At 40.2% G+C, this 26,504-nt stretch overlaps 3 protein-coding genes across 20 annotated transcripts in view; 2 read left to right on the top strand and 1 right to left on the bottom strand.

Moving 5' to 3' along the window:
* The first annotated feature begins 10 nt into the window (after positions 1-10).
* On the top strand, positions 11-3,682 carry prlh (prolactin releasing hormone). The gene is made up of 3 exons (XM_014339248.2): positions 11-174; positions 649-747; positions 3,114-3,682. Exons 1-3 carry the CDS (start codon positions 162-164, stop codon positions 3,266-3,268), a joined length of 267 nt encoding a protein of 88 aa, XP_014194734.1. The 5' UTR covers positions 11-161; the 3' UTR covers positions 3,269-3,682.
* A 3,753-nt stretch (positions 3,683-7,435) lies between these two features.
* On the bottom strand, positions 7,436-11,926 carry LOC102305023 (ras-related protein Rab-17). The gene is made up of 5 exons (XM_005939801.3): positions 11,505-11,926; positions 8,418-8,569; positions 8,201-8,326; positions 8,001-8,094; positions 7,436-7,681 (listed from the first exon to the last, which is right to left on the bottom strand). The coding sequence occupies exons 1-5, from the start codon at positions 11,683-11,685 to the stop codon at positions 7,551-7,553; spliced, it is 684 nt and encodes a 227-aa protein (XP_005939863.1). The 5' UTR covers positions 11,686-11,926; the 3' UTR covers positions 7,436-7,550.
* A 2,712-nt stretch (positions 11,927-14,638) lies between these two features.
* lrrfip1a (leucine rich repeat (in FLII) interacting protein 1a) overlaps positions 14,639-26,504 on the top strand; it is a 48,808-nt gene continuing 36,942 nt past the window's right edge. For 3 of the 18 annotated variants that reach the window (XM_014339232.2, XM_042218563.1, XM_014339231.2), the window contains exon 1: positions 14,694-15,290. In XM_014339232.2, coding sequence (XP_014194718.1) covers positions 15,201-15,290 — 90 coding nt within the window. In that variant the 5' untranslated portion in view covers positions 14,694-15,200. Of the gene's footprint in view, positions 15,291-26,504 lie in introns of all 18 variants that reach the window. The other 15 variants (XM_014339238.2, XM_014339237.2, XM_014339236.2 and 12 more) reach the window with 10 other exon arrangements.

The following is a 26,504-nucleotide window of genomic DNA, read 5'->3' as shown; positions in this document are numbered from 1 at the left end:
GTGAGAAGAATCTGAACACTTTCTCTTGTAGTCTTATTTCAAGCCATAAATTTATTTTTCTTGCCTTTCCTGCCCAGACAAAGTCCTACACCTGTTTGCGTCAGCTGACTCTTACAGGGACGTAGCAAAGCAACCACTGAAGTTTGGTTCTGCAGGTCAACATGTTTCGAAACGGTAAGTCTTCACATGTGTTCAGTATCTCTATTATGCCTTTCAGTTGCAAAACCAAACTGAGGATTGTTTGGCTCTGCAGTAATGCAACCATGTGATTAAGACAAAGTAGAGCCAGAGAGTCTGAGTAAGAGAAAAACGGGGGGAAAACTGCTTAAGCATCAGATGTGTTATTTTTGACTGATTCAATCTGCTGATTACATTGTTTGCTCTCCTTGATCCAGAGTTTACTCGTTCTTCATGCTGTTTTCAAACAACAGTAGAAAACCAGTTATGCCATTCGCTTTGAGGCCATGGAGTAATTAAACTTAATCTAAAGTTGGCTGTGGAAACTTTGATTGAATTTCCATAATATGCAGCAGTGCAGCTCAATCAGTAATTATATTTTCCATTTGTGTCAAGTGATGCTTCTTTGTATAACCAACAAATTGACAAACCCAGCATAACGGTACATGTGTGCTTTTTTTTCTGCTGCAGATGGAGCTAAAATGAGGGTGTGTGTGATGCTGTTTGTTGTCTTGCTGTTGAATGGAACTCTGAGTGAATCTCAGAGAGATGGCTCTGTCATTATTAGAGGTAAGGGTTCCCCTAACTACCCTTATCAATTGTTATTTATCCATGACTTTTTATTATTTCTGCTTTTCTTTGTTCTTATTTGATTTAAATTTCCATGTTTGTCAGTCAAAAAAGCTACTTTGTAAACCATAGAATCATTTTGGAATCTTGTCGAGAAAAATATATATGCATTTAAAGCAGTACAGAGGTTAGAGTTGCAGTTAGAGGAAGGCAAGCGGAGACTATGATACATCCCTAACCCCTGCAAAGAAAATTAAAATCAATAAATAAAATAAAGTACAAATAAATCGTCCTTCACAAACTGGACCAGATTAAAACATACCACTCTCACAGCCTCTTGCTGCATTTTTCTTGGCTGTAGAAATATATAAATGTTATTGCTACTATACTTAACTCTATTTACAATTTGCTAACAGTGACAATTAGTTTCTTAACTTAAATATCTTGGCTGTGGAGGTTACTAAGAGAGTGGTCCTCTGTACTCTCAAAACACTGCTCAAAACTGAAGTCAGAGCAGGGAAAGCAGAGACAGCAGCAGGTTTTTCTAACATGCTAGTGTCCCATCAGTCTCCCATCAAAAGCCAGATTTTTATCTACAATGCGCAAACAGCTAGAAAAAGCTGCTGGCCTCACAAGTTGACAAGCTACGGACATTGTTAAGAAGACACAGAGATGCCTGTGAGATGCCTACCCTATAGAGATTTCATTCACTCCGTAATCAAGCTGAATTTATTCAGCTTCCAGAGACAACAGCCAGCTGTGGTCACAAGGTGGCAGTGATGTAAAGAGTGGATCCAAACAGACATGGGAGAAGCATTATGACAGAAACCTGTCTGACATGAAAGGAGAGATATGTTCACTTCATTTTTGTATTTCACTTAAAAAGCAGTGCTTGCCCTGCTTAACCTGATTGAACACCACTGAATTAACACACTATGATGTAGCGGTAAGAAGCACAAGGAAATGTGTGCAAAAATAAGTCCTACTATTAGAAATGCACAAGTCTAAGATCTGTCTTACAGATCAAGTACAATCATCCCCATATCTGACAATCTTGTAAACATCCAACTGGCAAGTTTCACGTAGGGTACTGATTTCAGCTGCTTTAGCCTTGCAACAGTTGCTGCATATTTCCTTTGCGACCCACCTCCACCACAGCTCCTGGAGTTGATGCTGCATTTTTCCAATGCCTCGTATCTGTTGTCATTGAAGAGCAGGAAAGTCCAAGAATAGAACTATACCACCATATAAATTACTAGATGTGGAAATATCATTCTTTTTATGACAGTTTGGCCCTGACTAAAATATATTAGTGCTGCCAGAGTTAATCTCGTTAAAATGACGTCAACGCCACATTAACGCGGCAAATCTCCGTTAGCGAGTTTGTGCGGATCACCCCGTGCCAGGGGCTGCACGGCGCTAATGCGTTTTACATGCTAACAACACTAACGCATTGATGCCATGCAGCGTTTAACGAGATTAATGCTGACAGCACTCATTTTTGCAGAAGTAAAAAAAAATCTGAATGGAGTCTAGTAAGTTGACAGATTGGAATAGGGATGGTGAGCTACTGTAATATTCCATATTTCACACTACAACGCTGTCAAGAACAGAGTAACTGTAATCTCTCTTTTTCTTAACTTAACATCAGACAATACATCAAGCCTGTCTGACCTGCTCAAGTGGTCTATTTCTGATGGTGTTGGTAATTTCAGTGGCAGTAAGAGCAAAATTTATTCAGACATTAAAAAGTTGTCAGTCTGAGGCAAAGACTGAATGTCAGTTGTCTCTGCAGTAATCTCCAATAAACAAGTGTGTACCCAGTTTACAGTAATTGAATTCAGTTTGTATTTACATGCGCCATAGCGGTGGAGTTTCAGTTGCTTTTATAGAGAGAATGGGACATGATGATATGATGATTTAAAAAAATATTTAAATGTCAATTTAACCAAAAACAGAAACAAAAAAATATGAACAATGTTTTATTTATTTTTATCCAGTGTTTTTATTTTTCAAATAGCCTTTTCTATGCTAAAAGACTACAAAAAACATATAAATTTTGCTTTGCAAATGAACGTTCAAGAAACAATCATAGATCCAAAACATTTGACAAAATATGTTTTGTGCAATCTTCAGTGTGACTCTTTCTGAATGAGATCCAGCCACTCATATAACAATCTGGCATAGTTTTAGCATGTTCCTTTCCAGCCTTCTTAAACTGTGACATGTGCCACATTTTAAGGTTTAAGCAATTATTCTCGAGCGTCATAGTTTTTTGTTTGGGGACTTGTGAAATTCAAATTGATTTTCTTCAGCTTGTCATCTGTCTTTTTTTTCTCTTTTGTTTTTGCATCTGTGTTGCTCAGATCCAGACATCAGTGCCTCCTGGTACACAGGCAGGGGGATCAGACCCCTTGGGAGATTTGGTCGAAAAGCTGCAAGAAGAAATGAACTTCTGGCTTTCATCACAGCGAGAGTTTATAGACCAACAGCTGACAGTGGCGTTTGGATCACACAATGAGAACACTGTGGATCATTGAATAGCTGCTATGCTCTCATTTTTTTAGGTTAAGTAATGGAATTGGTCTTAGATTTAGGAGTTTTCTAACATTACATTCAGTTATTTTCTGTAAATTCTGTATAAATAATTTGTTTTCTGCTCTACAAGCATGGGGATAAAAGAACATATGTAAGAAAAGCAGCATGTAAAGTTGAAAGTGTTACAATTAAAGGAATCCATGAATTAATGGAACATATATTCTGACCTCTGAGACTGAAAAGGTTTGATCAATAATGAAATTGTTTGTTTTATGAATTATCATAAAACAAACAATTTCATTGTTGACAGAAATGCTCCAACAAGAACTGACAACAAAACTGGATGAAGGCACCGTGTAATACAGATACTCTTCATACAGTGGCTTGCAAAAGCATTCGGCCCCCTTGAACTTTTCCACACTTTGTCACATTACAGCCACAAACATGAATCAATTTTATTGGAATTCCACGTGAAAGACCAACACAAAGTGGTGTACACGTGAGAAGTGGAACAAAAATCATACATGATTCCAAACATTTTTTACAAATAAATAACTGAAAAGTGGGGTGTGCGTAATTATTCAGCCCCCTTTGGTCTGAGTGCAGTCAGTTGCTCATAGACACTGCCTGATGAGTTCTAATGTCTAAATAGAGTGCAGCTGTGTGTAATCTAATGTCAGTACAAATACAGCTGCTCTGTGATGGCCTCAGAGGTTGTCTATGAGAATATTGGGAGCAACAACACCATGAAGTCCAAAGAACACACCAGACCGGTCAGGGATAAAGGTATTGAGAAATTTAAAGCAGACTTAGGCTACAAAAAGATTTCCCAAGCCTCGAACATCCCACGGAGCACTGTTCAAGTGATCATCCAGAAATGGAAGGAGTATGGCACAACTGTAAACATACCAAGACAAGGCCATCCACCTAAACTCACAGGCTGAACAAGGAGAGCGTTGATCAGAAATGCAGCCAAGAGGCCCATGGTGACTCTGGACGAGCTGCAGAGATCTACAGCTCAGGTGGGGGAATCTGCCCATAGGACAACTATTAGTCGTGCACTGCACAAAGTTGGCCTTTATGGAAGAGTGGCAAGAAGAAAGCCATTGTTAACAGAAAACCATAAGAAGTCCCGTTTGCAGTTTGCCACAAGCCATGTGGGGGACACAGCAAACATGTGGAAGATGGTGCTCTGGTCAGATGAGACCAAAATTGAACTTTTTGGCCAAAATGCAAAACGCTCTGTGTGGCGGAAAACTAACACTGCACATCACTCTGAACACACCATCCCCACTGTCAAATATGGTGGTGGCAGCATCATGCTCTGGGGGTGCTTCTCTTCAGCAGGGACAGGGAAGCTGGTGAGAGTTGATGGGAAGATGGATGGAGCCAAATACAGGGCAATCTTGGAAGAAAACCTCTTGGAGTCTGCAAAAGACTTGAGACGGGGGCAAAGGTTCACCTTCCAGCAGGACAACGACCCTGAACATAAAGCCAGGGCAACAATGGAATGGTTTATCACAAAACATAGACAAGATCTAAATCCAATTGAGAATCTGTGGCAAGATCTGAAAACTGCTGTTCACAAACACTGTCCATCTAATTTGACTGAGCTGGAGCTGTTTTGCAAAGAAGAATAGGCAAGGATTTCAGTGTCTAGATGTGCAAAGCTGGTAGAGACAGACCCTAAAAGACTGGCAGCTGTAATTGCAGCAAAAGGTGGTTCTAAAAGTACTGACTCAGGGGGCTGAATAATTACGCACACCCCACTTTTCAGTTATTTATTTGTAAAAAATGTTTGGAATCATGTATGATTTTCATTCCACTTCTCACGTGTACACCACTTTGTATTGGTCTTTCACATAGAATTCCAATAAAATTGATTCATGTTTGTGGCTGTAATGTGACGAAAAGTTCAAGGGGGCCGAATACTTTTGCAAGCCACTGTAGATAACTAATGGCATCCAAGGCAACAGTTGCATGAGAGAAAGAGCAAGCAACCACCTGACAGCATTACCTTAAGTCACCCAAAACAGGTTATACACACACACACACACACACAGGATTCTATTGGGTTTAAATGGCATTTCTAGTGTGTGTTTTAGCATTTAAAAAATAATAATAATAATAATGGGAATACATAATGTGTAAATTCTTTGTGAGTTTGCAAAAATGGAAATATAATGTGGCAGTTTTTCTTTGGAGGCTGGTAAATCATGACTTCAACCACTCAGCTAACCTATTCATGCCACACTTCTGAACTTTAGCCAGTTTCTTAACAATGGTTTCTGGCATAAAGAGGAATGCTTCCCCTAGGTCGGCTCTGGCAAGTCGTGATAGCAGACCAACAGAAAGCAGCCAACCTTGAAATGATACTAAAGTGCAGTTACTGTTAAAGCAGATCTTTTTAATTACTCAGTGATTTGCAGAATGACTTTGCACAACAAAGAGCCCTGGTTCCATTACACAACTTCTGTACAGCTTTGGCACAAAGGCAATTCAGCTCACTGCATTCTTGATTTAATCACTAGTGAACCTTTGTCCACATCTTCACCACTGAGCATAGGCTTAGTGTTGTTTATTGCTCAAAAGTTTCAAATGAAGAAAAGTTTGGCTAAGATCACAAGAAAATGTAGAAAACATCTGCAAATATGAAACAAAGGAGGATTTATACACTAAATCACAATACAAATGACGACTAAATCATCCTAGTTTTATTTTCCCTCTATTTCATCTCCTCTGCGTGAGGCATTTTTTTTGTTTCTGTGAACTAAAGAACTGGGCCAGGGCTCTGTCAGAAGTCCTACAGAAGCTTGGTTTCAATCAGCATTAAATAGCCTCATTTATACTGAAGATTTATCATTTTAAATCACTAAGCAGTAAAAAGTCCAAATTTGAAGCCAGCATGTGGAGAAAAACTGCTGTGTTTGTGTGAAGAAAACACAGAAGAATGTTATGCAAGAGCAAGTGACTTAATCCAGGAGAGAAAAGTTGCTTTATGGGGCTGTCCGAATACCACCAGCAACATTATTTTGTTGAATGCATTTGGGAGTCTTTTAAATCTTTAATTCTATTGTTTGTTTTTATTATTGATTGTTGGATAATTTAATCCACAAACCTTGGTTCAGCTGAGGAGAGGAAAAAATAAGGGTCCATGTGCAAGTCTTAGTTAAGATTAGCCAGCTGAATCCATAAAAAGCTAAACTAAAAACAACACACTGAGCAACTACCAGACAAGTGACAGAGAGTGAAGCCTAGTGTACTCCCAGCATGGATGCAGCTTGAGCCGAAAAGTCCGCTTTTCTGAGTTTAATTAGAAGTGCTATGGGGGTCCGTGTTGGCTAACACTTTTCAAGTTTTCACACCTCTAATTTTAAGTCCATAATTTTTTTAACGCTACTAACTTGTTTATTTGTGCTGTAAAGTTGGACATTTTAACATGGGACTGATGGGGACTGAGACTGACTGCTGGATCCTCAGGTGATCCTTAGAGTATCTGTAGTTTTTATTTTTTTATTTTTTTAGCAATGACTTCATCTTGCAGTTTATTAAATTGGAGGTGGGGGACGCGGGGGTGTCAGTCTCTCCTTGCTTATCAATAAAAGTCACCAGCCTACATTGATTTGTAATGTATGATTTTAGAGTGTCTGCTCTCAGGATGAGGTATGGAAAGAACAGAAAATAAGCTCATTTGCAGTAAATATTAATTGTGTCACTTGGAAGTTTCTTCAGTGTTAAAGTGATTCATTCACCCTGCAACATTCAAAGTTTTAAATTACTGGAATATTGTACTTCATAATACTGTAATAATTACCTCTATTGTGCAAACCACACTCAAATGAACTGTGCTGGGGGATCTCCATTCCAGTGTGATTGCATGCCAAAAGTAACCAGGCAAGAAAACACAGAGTGGAGGCAATCAGTGCCAGTTCAACATCTGGCACGCAGACAGGCTGAGGGGGTTTACTGCCTGCTGGAGGCTGATCCCAAGCCCACTGAGAAGAATCAGAAGAACCAGTTTACTGAATATGACAGTGAAATAAAACAAACTGAGACTGTATTCTTGTGTTCATCTTAGGCATGTTTCAGGATAAACAGCATTTTGTGCTCCTAACCAGAGTCAGAATCAAAAAAGGAAGAGGACCACAAATTCCAAAATCCACAAGCATTTTATTGTCATGTTACGTATCCCATCTTTGAAATAATTAAGACAAACAGAAAGACACAACAGAAACAGGCAGCCAAGCCACTGGCAGTCATACAGCTTAAGGTCCAACTTTGCAGCAGGATGAAAACAGATTGAACGAGTCTCTGTGCTGCAGCTCCACACTCGGCATCTCCTCCCACTCTGTCAGACCTCCCTGCTGTGCTCCAATGCACTCGAACACTCTGTGGGCTGAATCAGAGCTCTTTTACCACAGACATGAAACTCACAGCTGTATTATATTACAGCGGGAACATGCAGACATTTCAGAGACCAGACTTTGAAAGAAAAAAGGCAAAGAAAACTTAAACCTCTGACCTGGACTTATGTAATATTTAATAGTTCTCATACTGCAAGTTAGTGCCTCATGTTGGTATCTACTGCCATCTACTGTCCTTTCTTAGGATACTAGGATATTTATGTTTAAAATTTTAATCCTAATACTTATTATTAGTAAGGCTTCCTGTGAAAAAACACAGCAGGAATCTTTCCAGTGTTTCTTTTTTCTTACCTACGGATTGCAGCAGCTCGGTGACTTGCTCTCCAGAGAGGGCTGAGGTCTCAGTGAAGTACAAGCCCTTGTTACTGGCTAGACTTTGTCCTTCCTGGAGGAAGAAATCAGAACTGCTCATCACTGAGTTGGACTCTCTTTACATGTGACTCTGTGCAGGTAATAAGATTACAGGAGCGTGCTTGTCTTTGTCTGTATACCTCCAGTGGCACTTGCCGATTGTGAGCCAAATCTCCTTTGTTGCCTACCAGCCATATAACAGTAGATCCTGGTATGTACTGTTTCTCGAGCTCTTTGAGCCACACCTGAGCTCTGACAAATGTTTCCTATGATGACACAAGCATGCTCAAGAACAAGACATAAAGAGAAAACCAGTCGAGATAAATCATTTCATAGTCAGGTGTGTCTTCGTTTTACCCTTTGCGTGATATCATAGACCAAAAGTGCTACGTGGGCTCCCCTGTAGTACAGCGGAGTGACGCTGTGGTATTTTTCCTGGCCTGCCGTGTCCCAGATTTCAAAGCGAAGAGTGGCATTACTCAGACGCACCAACTGGGTGAGGTAAGCACCTGGAGGAATAAACACCAAAGGAGTGGGTGTGTGAAATTAGAAAAATTGTATTTACATTATTATCATGATTATTACTGAAGTCTGAAACTTTGTGAAAGCTGTAAATTTTTAACATATGCTGACTGGTCACTTTTTAAGCTACACAAAGCTACTGCTGGCTTGGACCTTCCCTTCAAAGCTCAGAAATTTTGGTCCATGATGACATGATAGTGTCACACAGTTGTTGCACATATATGATGTGAATCTCAGTTTTCACCGTATCCTAACGGTGCTGTATTGGGCTGGAATCTGGACGCCATGACATGGTTAGTAGCAATACTCAAGTAGGCTGTGACATTTAAATGATGCTCTGTTGGTACTGAGGGGCCAAAATGTGAAGAAAAAAATCCCCCTAACTATTACAGCACCACCACCAGGCAGGATGGAGGATGTTGTCTGCACTAAATTATGTGTGAAATGTAGCTTCAGTTCCACATTTGTCGCTGACACTCAGTGTGGTTTTCTGCTGCTGTAACCCATCTTCAAGCCTGGATGTGTTGTGCATTCAGAGATGCTCTTCTGCATGTCTTGGTTGTAACAAGTGATTATTTGAGCTCGAAGCTCAACGCAGTCTAGCCATTCTCCTCTGACCTCTGACAGCGATAAGACTTTTCTCTGGGACAAGACTCCCAAAGAAGTGCAGTTTACTGTACATATCCTCTTTTTCAGATTATTCGCTGTAAAGCCAAGAGATGGTTTTGTGGGAAAATTTCAGCAGATCAGCAGTTTCTGTCATTCTTAGACCAGCACGTCTGGCACCAGCAACCATGCTACATTGCGGTTCGTGAGTCATTTGGTACCGGGCCGCGAGAGTTGAGGCTCAGGTGTGAAATGTGTGGTTTGCAGGGTTTTTATCGGTTTTCAGCGTTATCGTTAACTAAATAAATCTTCTTTTTTTCGGTACCGGTACTAGTTTTATTTAGTTGTATTTATCCGCGACACCTTAAAGGCCGTGAAAATATTGGCGGGCATAAACCGGTCCGTGGCGCAAAAAAGGCTGGGGACCGCTGTTTTACATCATGAATTGATTATTAGAGACATTTTTATATATTAATGATGAAAATGTTCAGCTCTGTGCTGGAATATTGAATTTCTCTTGTGTTAATTACAGGCAAAAAGTGCAATTTATCACAAATTCTCCATGATATAAAGATACGCAAATAAATATAAAAAATATAATGACAGATTGCAACTTCAAGAATGAACCAACATAAAGTACTGTATCTTAAGGTGTTTGGCTTCTACATGAGCTAGCTAACACAAATGTTTCACCACTGGATAAACAGTGGAGAGAAACTTTGTATCAAGGCTTTTTACTTACTTACTTACTTAAAAAAGTAAAAAGTCAAGTTAAAGTAAGTAAAATAAAAATGTATGGCTTTAGTTTATGTCTCAAGTGTCTTTGTCTGGCATGAAACAAGATTTGTTGAAAGTGGTATTTTTAATGACTCTGAGCCAACTGCCTTCACAAAGGGTTTTTACGGTAACGTCTATTCTAAAATGATTCAATCTTGCCTCTGACAAATATGACAATGAATTAAAACCAAAAACTATCAGAAAAAATCATTAAAACTAAACTGAAATTAGTAAACCCAGTCTGGAAACTAAACTGAACTGAAAATCTAAATTAAAAAAACTATAGCCACATCAAAAGAGTTTTAATAGGACTAATTGCAGTCCTGTGATAAACTAACACAGTTGGATTAAGGTCTGGACTTTGGCTGGATCATTAACTGTCACACAGATGGCCTCACCTGTGACTCTAGAATACTTTGTTACACAAAACACTTCATGATAAACTCAATCACTGCGAGGTGCCCAAATCATCAGCCCCCCACCACTGTGCTGACAGCCGATAGGAGGTATTTTGTGCTGATATGCTGTGTTTGGCTTTCTCCAAACATGCTGTTAGGCATTATCATCAAACTTGTCCACATTGATGTCAGGGGACATTGTTCCACAAGTCCTGTGGTTTGTTCTGATGCAGCTATGCTGACATGTTCTTTTTAGAGAGAAGAAGTTTTCTCTCTGCAGCCTTTTCAAACAATCCACACATGTTCAGTCTTTTTTCTAATCGTGCTGTCATGAACTTTAACCTTTAACATGCTAACTGAGGTCTATAATGTCAAATGTGGAACTTTTGGTGTTTTTACAGCTTTCCTAAGCATTGCAAAGTCTGACCTCAGGGTGAATTTGATGGGACGTCCAGCCCCGTGAAGACTGTAGCAGTGCGTTAACACACACTTGAATACTCCAGAACAGCAAACTGCCAAAACCTCTTCTTTTATAGAAGTGCTCACACCTACTAGCGACACCTGGGTCCAACTGTCCATTTTAATTCCAGTGGAAGCAGCAAGGGTGTGCTCAGTTTACACAGGACCGTAAAGAATCCTTTGTATTGATTTGCAGTACAAAGGCACAACACCCCCTCACTGAAAGGGGTCAAAGGTTGAGGTTTTTCTCTAATTGGTCACCCAGCAGCACAATAAACACATGTAGCTGTGTCTTTATGTTATTTAGGCAAGACCAAGCTTAGAGCACCGGCATAACCTACAGGTTAACATTCCACGTGTGTTACTCCAGGTCTGCTGAATTTTCCTGTAAAACCTGCTGCTTTCACACAGATGCTTTTTGTTTGGAATCAAATTAAAAGCTAGACACAAATATATTACTTAGTGACATTTAAAGATGCTTGTAGGTGGGTCTTGGTTTGTTAGAGGAAAATAGAACACACTAGCTATAGTTCTGTTTCTTATCAAAGCTAATTCTTAAGCCAACATGAGAATTGCATCAGTTTTCTCATCCACAACCTCAGTAAAAAAAAAAAGCTGATAGTTGATTCACAATGTTACATTTAACCACTGCCATCCACACCTCAGAGTGTCATGAACTCACAGCCTACAGTGGGCGATGTACTCCTGAACTCATCCTTGCTAAATCGCAAAGCCAGACTCGACTTTCCAACACCAGAGCTCCCCAGCAGGACCATCTTAACCCTGAGAGTATGTACTGGTCTGCGCAAAGTGTCACTGTATTGCTGGGCCCCTCCGTGGACCCTTGGGAGAGTTTCCCCCATGGAAAAGCTTAGTTAACTCCAAAACAGGAGGTAAAAAAAAGTCCAAAAAGGGTCCTCAAGTCCTGATCCAACTCTCCTTTTCTTTAAAAACACAACAGTAATTTCAAAGAGTCCAGACAAGCTGAGTCGTCTTGCTTGTTGTGAAAGTGTGTGACTGTTCCAGCTTCAGCTTAAAAAGAAAAGTAAAACTTAAGTCCAGAAATGTGAAGCCAGCAACAATAATCTCACTTCCTTAAGCACACCTACTCCTGACTCGTCTTAAAACCTCCCTGCTATCACATGCTGTCTCATTGATTTGAACCCACATGGACAGACTGGCTTGAAAAAATCAATGGCCACATTTCTTGTTGGGAGGGACTTGTACTGCATGCAAATATAAACTTATAGGAATATCTGATATGTCTGAAAAGTTTTGTTTTGCTTCAAAATGCTCGTAAAATTACAGAAACTCAGTGGATCCTCTTTATGCACAAACCCTTCAGATCATTGTATCAGCACATTTTGCTGCTGACCTGTTTTCCGGGTTTTATCTCCTTGTAATTCTCATTTTGAACAGCTGAGGGCAGCATTGTATATATTACAACTTTGCTCTAATAGTAAAGCCTCTTCACTGCGGTAAGACGATGTGTAGTGGACAGTTTGATATTCTTCTTCTTTATTTAGACTTTTTAAAGAAATATCACAACTATGCTCAATTATCTGTCCTTGCCATTTTCCCCAAAAGTTTCTTATTGTCTCAGGAATGTTTTCAATGCTTTCCATCAAAGTTTAGAGGGGTTAAAGGTCAGGAGACCCTGGAGGAAGCTGACAGCCTTTTATCTGTGCTGATTTTGGTCATGGATTATTTACTTGGTAAATTCTGGATGTGTGATGAATTTGATGTTCTCTCAGTGCTGTGTACTGATATTTTCTGATGGTCACTTCTGGTCTGTCTGACTCGACTTTGAATACAACTGATTCAGTTTCCAGAAAGTGTTTTGGAGCTCTGTGCACCGGACTCCTAAAAATCCAGAGTCCAACTCTGATTTGACTCAGAGAAAGTCCCTCTTTGTTCAGAATAACAGCTTGACCCCTGATACTTCCCTTCATCCTCATATCTTTCTTGTTTTTGGTCACAGTGTTACTTAGTCAGCAAAGTTCTGTTAGTTTGAAGCCAAGCCACATTTATATCACACGAACAATGGCTGCTGGCTGATTTATTTTTTAAAAGCTTCTGATGAGTCAATCTAATGGACGGATGCAACATAAGGAAACCTGACATGTGTAGAAAGGAAACTTTTAAATCTATTCCTTTTCAACATGAAAACATTTAAGATTTTTGGACATGGTGACACTTCTGGATGGATTTCTGCATCTTAAGAGATACCAGTAAATCATATCTACAAGAAACAGTGTGTACAGAAAGAACTGTCTTAAACAAAGTGTGTGAACACACCTGAATCACACATTCCTCGACTGTATGAATAGACTCAGAGGGCGACTGCATATTTCAGGAGAAAGTGTGTCCACATTACAACAGTTGCAAATAATAGTACAGTGACACCAGGGGATAAAAACAGCATTTCATGAGATCACTATACACTCTCACACTCAGCTGGGAGCACATTGTATTTTAGGGGTGGTGGCAGGCCTTGTCTGTCTCTTTAAGAAGCAAGAGGCTTTTTAGAGCTGGCTGGTCATTATTAAAAATAGCAGAGGGGCTGTGAGAGAGTGAGATAGTGCATGCAGGAGCTGTGGTTTCTGGCAGAAGTTGGATGGAGTCCAGTCCATAGATTGGTGCTGCATTCATACGCTGTGTGGAAAATTCTCAACACCATTCTGCTAGTCCTTAAAGAGCTATAACATCATGCACTGCTTCATTGGTGCTAGTATCCAAACTGTAACTAGATCTTAGAAAGGTAAAAAGTATTGTCCTACAGAAGTTTGACCTCTCTAAACACTTTACTGCTTTTGATCTCAGCCACTCATTTCAGATCATGTTGAAAAAGAAAGAAGTCTATTTTGACACGTGTGTGTTTCAGAATGGAGGACTATCTGTGGTACCCTCTTGCCAGTGAGCAAGTGGTTTCACAGTCAGACCCACCCTGCCTCATCACATCCATTTAAAAAAAAAAACAACAACATGGTGACTGAACTGCAGAAACCAATGCATGACATTATGGTAGCTACATCCATGAGTCGCTATGACTGTGAAGCTACATGCTCATTGGCTAATGATTCATGACTGAATTGTTAGTCAGTGAGAATATCCTGACCGACCACTCCTGAGAAAGTTCATCACCGTTCCAAGTTTTCTGCATTTGTGTATAATGTTTCTCACTTTGGTTCAGTGGATTCGCAAAGCTCACAAACAGCTTTGTAATCCTTTCCAGACTGATAGATGTCAGTGAATTTGACAAAGTGAAACAGGCTAGATCTTGAAAAGCAACACATCATGCCACAGTCTAGAGAAGAACCTGAGAAACAGACAGGATTAAAGTGATTTCTTGATTCAGCAGGTCTGCCATTAATCAGGCCTGAGTGTGTTTTGTGAAACTGAACTCGGCTTTCCAAAAAAATGTGGTTAATCACAGTTAACATATGTAATGCATACATATATTATAGCTTCTTGTAGCTTTTGTCTTAGATAGTTCTCCACTATATTACTCACTTTTGGTATTCTTTAACTAACTTTTTGTATTTCTTTTTTTTATCATTATTATATGTGACATTACAATGCTCTTGTGCCACTTTTATTTCAACTGTATGTATTTATTGTAGCGTATACTATTTTTATTCTTTATCCTGCTGCTGCAACACAATATCTGTCTATCTGGACTTCATTTGCATGGACCCCATTCTTTTTTAATCTATTATATCCATTATATTAGAAGTTCTCTGCATCTTCAAAAGTGTCCAAACTCAGTGTCATGGTGGCTTCCATCGTCGCTCCTTATATACTGTCTATGTGAACTGCGCAGTGGCCACGTTTCCGACAACATGTGAAAGCAGCTTGCCGGAGCACAACCTTTGAAGTTTTTCAGGGAGACTTTGCTGCAGTGAATCCGACAGGTGGTGGAGACACAACGCTGCTGTACGAGAACGAGACTGCAATCATATTTTCACACTGTGTTTTTTCTACAGTTGGTGCTTATTTCCTCAAAAACAATCTTCTACTTCTTTTATGTTTACAGTGACAGGGTCAGAAACACCCTAACAGCACAGGAGCGACGCTCAGGTGATCATTTGTGACCTGAATGCGCCGCTGCACGTGGAGACAGCGCGCAGCTTTGTGAAGCAGACTCGTCGCGAGCTCGTGAGTCGCTGCAGAAACACAGGAAGAAGTGTGAAGACGGATGTATGACAATGAGGCACGCTGAGAACCGGAGCAGGCAGCCCGGGTTTGTGTCACTGACTCCGCGTTTTTAACTTGAAATCTGTAGAAACACATGAAACGCACGAGCCGCGGGTCTGTGTGGATTACCGAAGTCTGAATTAATCAGCACCAAGTGGATTTAAGCGTTTAGGGGGACGACATGGGGACCCAGGGGACAGGACGGAAAAGGTCCACTAAAAAGGACAAAACGACGGCAGAGGACGATGCCCTGAACCTCATAGCCAGAGAGGTGAGTGAAGGGGAGACAATAAATCTTTACTGAGGGGGGTTGGAAGCAATAATGTAACTTTTAAAGAGCCCCCAAACTATTTAATCACACTTAATCACACTTAAAGGCGCGTTCGCGTTTTTGTTCCTTATGAAAAAAACATTTGTGTGTTTAATGTCTGACTTAGTGTTTCCACATGTGTAATATTGGTCATTGTTAAAAATACGCAGACATTGTCCCCAGTTTTTTTAACATCACTTTCACCTGATACCGCTGCAGCAGGGGCGTTTCCAGTGGGACACGGGGCCCCTCATGAAATCGGTATTTCATCAGCAGTGTAGATATTTGCTGGCTGCAATTTTCACATTTCTGTGCAGAGGGTATTAGGTGACTGTACAGAAGTTTAAACGTGGTTTTTATTGAATAACGTTTTTCCAAAGTCACAAAAGAACTATTTAGAACAGGGTTGGTCAAACTGCCACAGCTAAGGGCAGTCTGGGCCCCTGTAAGGAAAGGAACACGTTTTGTGAACAGCTTGATTTTTAACATGATGCACATAGTGGAGTTTAGCAAAACTCAGGACTAATTTCATCACATCACAAATTTTTTTTACACACATGTGGAGTGACATATGCTGAAATTGAGTAAAGATAGAAGCAGTTTATTATGAATCAATAAGACAATGCCTCTTTCCTTATTTATTTATTTTTTGGCTGGAGGCTGGGGGTTTAGCTTCCCTTTCAGGACATAAGGGGTCAGGCTGAGATGACTGACAGCTGGTTCTGGCCCCCTGAGCAATATTTTCCCACATTGTAATTCAGACACAGTAAGTTCAGGTATTTTTGTGAAAAAAAACATCTGCATAAATAGTTTAATATATTCTAAAGTGAAACAGAATGGCGACAGCTATGATATATTGTGTTGCAGAGATATCAGCTGAAGTTGAAAAGGGCTAGGAGGTTGCGTAATAACCACATGGTGGTGCAGTGAGTCAGAATAGCATCTGATTCATTATTCCAACATTATTCCAACTGGTGTTAGTGCAACGTTTTTATAGAATTTATGTTCCTGCCATACTTGGCTAATGATCAGTTTTTTATAAACATGAACACTAGGGCTGCCACGATTAGTCGGCTAGTCACGATTACGTTGACTATCAAAATCGTTGACGACTGATTTAATAGTCGACGTGTCGTTTGAAGCTTTGTAAGATCCCAAAAGACGCAGGAATAAGTAGTAGGATTTAAGAGTGTAATAACGGACTGAAACAAAAGATGGCAGCACTGCATGTACAAGGATGCCAGCTGCCGTTAAACCCCGAAGAAGAAGAAGCTGTGTCCGGTATCATAGCTGTGTTCAAATTCAGGAACCGCATCCTCCTGTGGCCGCATTTGTAGGCCGATTACGTTACAGCGACACGAGGAAAACTGTCCAAATTCGAAGACTCCGACAAATGTGCGCTTCATTTCCCCAGATTTGAAGGATGGGTCGGGTGTATACTTCGTGGCCCAACCTATCCCAGAATTCATAGTGTGGCCCAGCTGCCAATGGCGGCAGCTGGTTAGTTTTAATATTACTCTTTCTGGGTCACAAAATAAACGTTTAAAATATTTTCAGGTGAGAATGTAGCTGTGTAAACCTCAAATATCTGCTCAGTTTATCAAGACGCCACATATTTTCAAAAGCGCTGCGATGTTTTCGGGACGTCTGTTACCCACTAGCTCGATAGCTAGCCGGTGTTCAAGGCTCACTAGAGCGTGTGAGAACACCGGACTCCCGGCAAATCGTTTTCAAACCCACCGCCGGCTTTCGCTACTCAGGTTAAACTGTAAGCTAATGATAGTTATATAAGAGCAGATGCATGCTGGTGCAATAAGCTGTACGTTTTACGTCCAATAGATGCATGATCTGATTAGTCGACTAATCGCAAAAATAATCGGTGACTAGTCGACTATCAAAATAATCGTTTGTGGCAGCCCTAATGAACACAAAAGCATTACGTCATCTTTCTGATAGTACATATATAGTATAAAATAATTTCAGATGGACAAAAAAAGACTGCAGTTCTGGTTAAGGAGGACAGCTCTACCAAATCTTTATGGTAAAATGCTTCCACCACACTGTACAATACATCTGTCAATATTGTCTAGCCTCCCGGTATGTCAGTCAGGCTCAAAATATTATAAATTCTATCAACATAACCATAATCGTAATCCACAGCTGATTATAATGGCTTGCTCTACTTACATGAGAAATTATTTCATGTGCTGACCTGCAGGAATTGTTGAGATCTCTTTCAGTACTACAGAACTGTAGTTGGCAGTCGCACGTTGTTGTTTCTTAGCAGGTGCCGAAGTCATGTTATGACAGGTTTACGCTGCTTCAAAGTTCCTAATCCTTTTTGTTATTATGAGACTGCGAGTAAAGGATAAATCTAATGTTTTATAGGAGAAGTAATGCCCAGTGGGTCTTCAGGACTTAAGCCAACCTGTTTGAAGTGAACACTTTGCTCCTCTGAGGTGTAAACCTTAAGCTAAGTATCGATATAAAAGTTTAGCTTCAAGATGAACTACAAGAAACGGTAAAACCAGACATTTATTGTTACTAAGCAACACTGTGGCCCCTTTGAGGATGTAATTCTCCTTATTTATGAAAAAACTGAGGATCAGACATTCGGTTTATTACTTTCCCTGCTGAAAATAACTTTTCATATTCTGTGCGGCTCCCGGTGAGCATAGAAAACCTCAACTCTCTGTTGTCTGAGCATGATTCAGAGCCACTTGTCTTCAGTTAGGAGGAAGTTGGGTTTTTGCTAACACAACCCGGATGTTTCAGTGAATTTGCATATCATTTCTAACAGTCACACTCTCTCGTCTATTCTTCTTCAAAACCGTGAATGGCCATGGTTGGGCAGTTGGAGTGTTTGAATGTTATCTTCTCTTTACTGCTTATTTGACTGTTTACGCTGCTGTGGGGAGGCTGAGGTTGCACATTCCTGTAGCTGGTAGTGGTTTCTTCTTGCTGCAGCAGTGTTACCCGGTTGAGGTTAGAGGAGCTTGACGGAGCTCATGAAGCATCAGCAGCAGATACGGTATCTCCGAGGAGGAGATTGTCCGTGATGGATGAATCGCATGTGTTTGTCGGGGTTGGGAGGAACGGCGGCGGGTTGTTTTCTGTGTCTTTAAGCAGCAGCTGGGTCGAGTCCCTCACTGGCTGTCCTCTGACAGAATGGTATGTCAGTGCTGATGAGTTGGCCCACTCTGCAAAGAAGCTTTAAAAATAGATGCTCCTGGAAGATCAGCTGTTGCTGCACCCCAGTTTTAGAGCGAGTCTGTGGGTGGGGGTGGGGAGTGGGGGGGTGAGGGTGGTTGTTGCTCGCCAGCTGGCCGTCACACAAGCCTGAAAGGAAGAAAGACTCTGCACAAGATAGTGCAGCCAGCTAGCTGCGGCTTATCAGAAATATTATCCTGTACATTTACAGTATTAGAGAGTGAGAGGAAACTGTCAGTACTGCAAACTTGACTACTTATGGAAGAAATGGGAGGAGAGTAGACAGCAGGAAGGAATGTGAGGAATGGATATCAGGACATTAGTTATACTGTGCTTTAAGGGAATCTGATTCCTGTGTCTGTCAAACAGTTTGAATCATGCTGTAAACATTAATTTGTACTGTAGCGCAAGGATAGAGGATGGCACGCTGAACTGGGCGATCTCTCTTTAAATCGTAATAAGATGGATTAAATTAATTGCCCTAATGAAAGTGATATTGAATCTTAAATATTGTGATTATATTCTTTTGATTACAGTAAAATAATCTATGAACTAAAGAAACCCTGAAAATGATTTCCATGTAGATGCTTTAGTTACAGGTGCTGGCTCACAGTCACAGGAGGATGCTTGAATTAAACGGGGTGATTGCTCATGTTAATCGTAACACTCCACTTGCACTTGCTGTAGTGTGACCAATCAAAGTTTTCTGCTGTGATAAAGAGTCGAGGGTATCAGTCAGTCAAGCAGATAAACTGAAGTCTGTCATCTGGCTGCTCTAACAGCAACCTCTGTCAACTCTGATTTAGATTACTCATGTTACACTGGTTTGAAATGCTTATTTGCTCAGCAGTTATTACCCACAGAGGCCGAAGAGCAATCCCACTGAGTTGAACTTTTCCACGATGAAGCTGAAATTTGTCTCTGCTGTGGGAGTGAAGTTTGGTTAGGATGGTGTCATCAGGCCAAGATTTTAATTTGGGCAATACTTTGGTTTTAAAATAACATTCCCATCGACCTCAGCAGATATTAGCAAGCTGTTGATGTGTCGTGTTTCCCGAAGCTTTAGATTTTATTTGTATCAGTGGGGATGGGAAAAATTCTCAGTTATAAATTTCTCCTCTGCTTTTAGTTTATTAGTATTTCTTGACAAATATGTACCTGACCGATGTAATCAGCTGCTTCTCAACTAATGCTACACAAGTATTTTAATAAATATACACTTAAAGGGCGTTTTGGATCAATGAAAACTGAGCTTTTCAAAAGTGTTCAGACTTTTGAGAACTTTTGATTGGCCAAAAATATGTCCACAGTTACTGTTATATCTGTTATACATAGTGTTAAATATGCTCTGTAGTTTCTCAGAGTGCTCAAGCTTGTAGTGGATCTCCAGACACACGTCTTTGCAGAGGCAGGTGATCAATGTCAAAGACACTGACAATGAGATGCTTCCCCAGCTGAGAATCTGAGGAAGAGCTTCAAAATGAGTCACGAGCAAACTGATTAAATTAATGTCACATGGGTGGCTCCAGTGGGAAAGAAAACACTGGGTGTTTTCTCCTCACGCTTAGGTGTAGGCTTGTGGTCTTTTGTTATAAGCTGGTTTAACCTGCTGCAGCTTTTTAATTTGGTCGTTAGAGACTGATGAGTTGATTATAAAGCTCGGAGGACAATTTAGTAAAAAGGATTATTCAAATCCTGTAATACTGCATGTTAGTGGAAGTGATTTCAGCTTGTTTATCTACAACTGTCAGTCCATCATCTGCTTACATTTTGTTCTTCTTCTAGGTTTTTGAACCAGAGGTCATCAGCACAAATTTGACTGCATAAAATTGTTAACAAGCTGTCTTTGACTGTAATTCAAAAAGAAACAAGCCTCATTGGTCACATATACAATCATACAGAGTACAACATGCAGTGAAATGCGTCGTGTCTGAGCTGTGACAGGCTGCAGAAGTAGCCGCGCCATTCCAGGGCTTGGTGTTTGGCATGGGGGGCTTAGCCAGGACCCTTACTGGATACTGGAAGGTCTTACCACTACACTATCCAGCTAAAAACAGTATATAGACTAAAACAAGGAGGTTTTACTTTTTGCCAGGCTCCTGCTGTGAATAATAGTGTTCTCTTCATCACTGTTACATACAGGTTACACTTACTCTTTGTACCATTATTTTGGTTAACAAAGGTGTTATATGAAGGTACAGACTGGCCCATGTTTAGCTTCAGTTGACGTCTTTTCAAGGCAGGAAAAAGATGTGGAAATAAAGTTGTAGCACTTCTGCCTTCACTTTGTGCTAACAGCTATAGTTAATTTCAGAAGGTTTTAAATGATCTTTAATCGGCAGTTTATACTGATTAACTTTAAAGTTCAGATCACGGAGTTAATGAATAATTGTTTTAAATAATGGTTATTATAATTATTGATCATAATACTTGTTATTATGGTTTTTTGCCATAATTGGACAGTCTGGGTTGACTTTGTTGAAGTTGTAGTGACGTGTGTTATGTACCTTTACCCCCAGTGTACCAGCTATTCCCCTCAGGTTGGTCTACTATCGATTTTCACAGTTATGATAGGAGCACTGGAATTTGGCCAGAAACAGACTGTGGTAAAGACTTTTCTGCAGTATGAACTACACCAAAGATTACACCCAGCTCTGTGTGCCTGAGCCTAAATACGTACCTGAGTCTGTTTGTGTGAACTTAGTTGGCCTGTGAATTCTGTTAAATTTTAGTAGAGAGCACGTTTGATAAATATTGACTGTAAGTTTAAGCAGCTTGTATTCCTAAATTCCAGTCAGGTGCTGGAGAGTCAAAACAGAGGCTGATATCTTCATGACAAGTAGCAGAGTACAGCCAAGGTTATTTACTGCTCTCTCTCTCACACACACTCACTCACTATTTTGAGGTTATTAGTTTTCATTCCTCAATCTGATCTAGACGACGTGGATTAACACACACATGAACAATTGAGGTCCATAGAGCTGACCTTCAGAATCATTATTCGCATTATAATCTGATAATGTAATGAGGTCAACTCTATTTCAGATACTTTGCTTGTTTCAGAACAGCCAGCTGTCAGACCTGGCCCACTGAGCTCAGTTTTAACAGCTGGAAGTCTGAGTACATCTCAGTGCAAGATCTGGGTGAGAAATTAAGACGGCTCATTAAATGATTCTACAAACACAGAGAATGTAAACATGGTTCTGTGCGAACTGTGAACTGAATATAAGCATTTTTAGTTCAGGACCAAAATTGTTGACGATAAAAAGGCAGAAAAAAACATTTCAGCTGCTTTTACAGCTTTTTTAGCATCAGAGTTGGAGGAAATTTGCAGGTGAAGATTGAAGGTGTCCTTACTAACCTTCCAACTCTTAATTTAATGCCAGCTGCTATACCCTGGTCCCATTTCAAAGAATAATCTACAGAAGGACCTGAAACCATAAGAGGTCGTTACAGTTGGTGCAACTGAGTTTAAAAATTGAGAAATGCTACTTTTGATCCTTGTGATTGCTTTGGACTTTGTACTAAAAGTTGTTGAAAGCTGTTTTGCAGCAACTGCCTTGTTTTGTTGAAGTAGTTAATACATAATGTCACTTGTTGACTATATATAATGTAATTAAGTTCCTCACTCTGTGGATGACTCTGGTAGTCCAACTTCTGCTCTGCAGCCTTGATGAGCTCAGTGAAGCGGTGCCAGCTCTCCACCTGCTTCAGATTCTGGTTAAAGCAACCATCCAGTTCAGAGAGTCACTCCAGAGCAGAAGAAGGGGAAACTTCACTAACCTTTAGACCAAGGCATTCGAATTGGAGTTTGTCTGAAGCATCTTGAATGACATTGAGGACTACCGTTACAATTACCTGAGCAGCCATCTCCTAAAGAAACAGGAGACAGGAAAGGATAAAGATAGCTGTTTTGCAATGATTGATAATTTCAAAATAAGAGCGAGGAGACTGTCTGATAGTAAATCACATTGGTGTGTTGAATAGATGGAAAAAAAATCTAAATACATTTAAGAATATTTTGTCAATATAATCAGATGGCCCTCCCATTAAAACATTGACTTGTTTTTGTACAGCAGATGGATTTGTGTTTATTTAGGTAGAATTAAATTGAAAAGGAGATTTTTGTTCTCATAGAGACTAAATAAAGGATATAATGGTCCCTGTTGGTAGGGAACACACACACGCCCATAAGCACAGAAATGATCTTGCTGTTCTTGGATCGTTTCCATTAATTCGGCTAAAAATGTTTTAGCTTGGCAGTAGAAGAAAAGCTGAAGGAGCAAACTGAATTGTCATTGCTTTGAGTGCAAGTGAAAACTTGTCGCCTGTAGTAAGTACAGCTATAAAAACTAGTGCAGAGTTGCTGGTTGATTTGTAGTTTTTCCAGTCATTACTCTGTGTGTTGGTCAGTTTAGCACTTTAGTCCACACCAAACTAACATCTGTTGGATTTATTACCATGAAATTTATTTCTTACTCAGGATGTCCAAGATATTATGTCACTGCAGTTTGTTCTACATGATGATGTTAATTACATCACATCTAATATTGTTTAAGCTTCCAGGACAAAAACTGCTTTGACATGTTGCTTCTTCAGATCTGTTTCTCTCTGCTTCTCACAGACACAAGGAAAAAAAGGTGTGTGTGTGTGTGTGTGTGTGTACGGAAACAGGAAACAGGAGTACGTTGTTACTGACTTGGGAACTTTGTGGTTAGATCACTGTTTCCTTTAAGTTGACTGCGTTGGAATGCTGCTGGTCTGGAGCAGCAGTCCTCCCAATATAGAAGTAGACTACTTTAAGGAGGTGTGCATCATGCCCTTATGTATACAAGTTTCCTGAGGCTGTGTCTGGGTACAGCAGGAAAAAAAGAGAGTAAAAGTGGAAAGATGTTACTGGTACAGAAGGTGCTACTGTGATTTGAAGTATCATACTATTAGATTAGATGTCTATTTAGATTATTTTCCTAGAAATTTCTTGCTAAAGCCTCCTTCTCGATGTCATCAGATACCTCATGAAACATTATAAGCATAACTGATTGTAGTCTTTTCTCTTAGCCACACTGTACTGAGTAACTGACAAAAATATTGTGCGGTTCGAGCCTCGTATTAGGCTAAACAGTAGACAATATGTAAAACCACTGCAGGAATACCAGGTGATGGCGTAATTGATTATCACTGTATTATCTTAGAATCTCTCAGGGTTAAATTAGAGAACAGTCCTGCCTCTGTGAAAAGCTGACAAAGTTACTGTAAATCACTTCAGAGAACAAGCATGTGAAACCGTCCCAGCCAAGTCTGAAAGGACCATGATTGCGTACTCGCTTGGAACATGTTCATGATATCCTGTTGTGAATTAAGCTCAAATCTCAGGAGTCCACTTGTGCTGTTTGGAAAGACATGGACCAAAAATTTAAAGACCAACAAATCAGGGGTGGGCGTCCTGTATTTTGTATCATAAGTCAGGTTTGTACTTAAAGGGAATTGACATGAAAGATATTTTCAAATGTTTTCTTTTTAATAGGAGTACTAGATGATGTATGCGCCAGAATGTGTTATGGAATAGTGATAATATCAGCCAGCCTGGCCTTTAACCGATATGGCACAACTTGTTCAATGTTGACAAAAGCAGAAAGGTGACATTCTTTGCATACCAAGAAAAACTGTTTTTGTGCCATAATGGTTGATGATTTGGTATAAACTATGAAGAATGGCTCCAATAATCTCAAAAAAAACCCAAAAAACTCTGAATATCTCTGATGTTTAACCTCAGTTACCAGTACCAGATCCATGATTCTGCATCACTTACTCCACAGCAGCTTGTCCGGCTTTATGTTGAGACTCTTGTCTGCAGGAGTTTAAAGAGACAATCTAAACTGGGGATTAACTTGCCAGGTTGGCCCTGCATGGATCTCAGAAGCTCAGTGAAGCGTTTAAGGAATTGAGTATTTAGAGTGGATTAGTCTGAGCCCTGATGATGATGAAGAAGATGAAGCCCACCACGCAGTCATCTAGGGACCAGGCCAGAAAGCCACACAGTCCCTCAGGCAGAAACAGCCGAGTTAATCTTTAATGCTGGGGGCACACATTCATACAGTAAAGGCCACCAGTCAAAAGGCACGCTGAATAAATAGTGCGGTGTTGTAATTCTGCCTCTGTTCAGAATAAACACCCAATTTCAGTTGGGCGCTTGAGGTTTTTTCACTTTTAAAACCCCTTCAGTTAAGGTGTTTCCAGCAGTGAACACCCATTACACCATGAAGTACTCAAACATTTTTTTCTATAAACAATTACGTGGATGGAGTTCCTGATATGTGAATATACAAAGTGCTGGCTTCAGTTCAGTTTGCCCTGCCTGACTCATGTCTCCATAAAAGGAAGTGGCTTGCCTGTGTGTATTAGTTTCCTCTTGATGACATCACCATGTGCACGGCCCAATGTAGATTGTTATCACAAACTCCTTCCTGTTTATTCCACAAGGCTAAGTTTCCTCCGAAGTTCAGGGAGCGAGGTGGGAATTGGAGAGAGGTTTGGGTGGGGTAATTGAGTGCAGATATAGCAAGTTATTAGATCAGGTAGATTTTTGGATGGGTGGGGGATGGGGGATTGCACTTAGACCAAAAGAGTAGGCCCAATGTAAAACGCTGCAAGATACATCTGCAAATTCCTGAAGATCCTGAAAAGCAGCTCTGTGACCAAAACCCTCAGTACAGCTATGCCAGCATAATGCAGCAGCATTAAGTTACTGATTATTTGCTAATGACTCAGACGGACATCACCATTATCAGCGAGCTAACTGTCGCTGGAGAAACATGATAAAGCACCCAAGGTGTTCAGCTGGTTTTCAAACTTCCGAGTCCTAATCCAGTCAAGCATGTGATCAAGATGTGGTAATGTGAATGGAAGTGCATAAACCACATAGGCTCCATCCAGATATTGTATATAAAAGATGGACGTAGGGAAATTTAAACCTCAACTTTAGTGTTTTTGCCACCACAATGTGGAGCCAGAAGTATTAAGACCACATTTGGACCAGAGTTTGGAGATCTAAGTTAACTCATTCACTGCCAGCCATTGGCAGTGAATGAGTTAAACCCATTGACTCATTCACTGCCATTGACGGCTATAGACGTCAATGGCAGTGAATGAGTTAACTGCTAATGCTAGCATGCTTGGCTAACAAGCTGTATCCATAAACTGTATGAGTGCCACATTTTTGGTCAGGTTGTTTTGTTAAACACCAAAAACATGGCTGAGAAATATATTCAATCTTTCAAATTAGCAGAGATGAGGCCTAGCAGCTACAGCCACCTGATGACACACCTGCTAATCAAAGCATCCATGTCACCAAATTTACAGTTTTAATAATATCGAACCTGCTCAGCTTCCACCTCTGGTGGAGTTGTTATAAATAAGGAAACTATTCACAGAGATCAGAACCACAAGTGACCATTAGAGAAACTACAGCTTTTGGCACTTTTGCATTGGAATTATTTTTTTGTTTTTTATTTGTTACCTTGTATTTTTTCCAAGAAGTCCCTTTGAGATCAAAATGTCTGTATGGTAACAGACATGCAACAAACATCATGTAAAATGCAGCTCATATTTTATGATACACAAATACCCACAACAAAAACACTCTTAGCCTCTTAAGAAAAACAACCACACTTCCTTCATTACATTTATTCCTTCCTTTAAACTCAGCATTAGATCAAAGCTGTGTTTCCTGTAAAGGTATTGCCTGCCTGAGGTGTGTGGTAAGACAATGCAGATTTCTACAGATCTATGAAAAACCCAGCAGGTCATGTTTTAGCTGCCACAGGACCCAAAGGATCCACTTCCAACATACTAGTGCCAAACCTTCAGGATAGCCCCAGTGGTCATATGTCAGTACTCTGAGGTGTCAGAGCTGAATTGCAGTATTACACGGGTGGTTTTACTGTTGTGGCTGAGTGCTTGAAATCT

This window comes from Haplochromis burtoni, unplaced genomic scaffold, assembly GCF_018398535.1.
Source record: "Haplochromis burtoni strain Fernald_Lab_line unplaced genomic scaffold, NCSU_Asbu1 Contig_20, whole genome shotgun sequence".
NCBI lineage: Eukaryota > Metazoa > Chordata > Actinopteri > Cichliformes > Cichlidae > Haplochromis > Haplochromis burtoni.
This window is presented reverse-complemented; position numbering and strand designations above follow the sequence as displayed.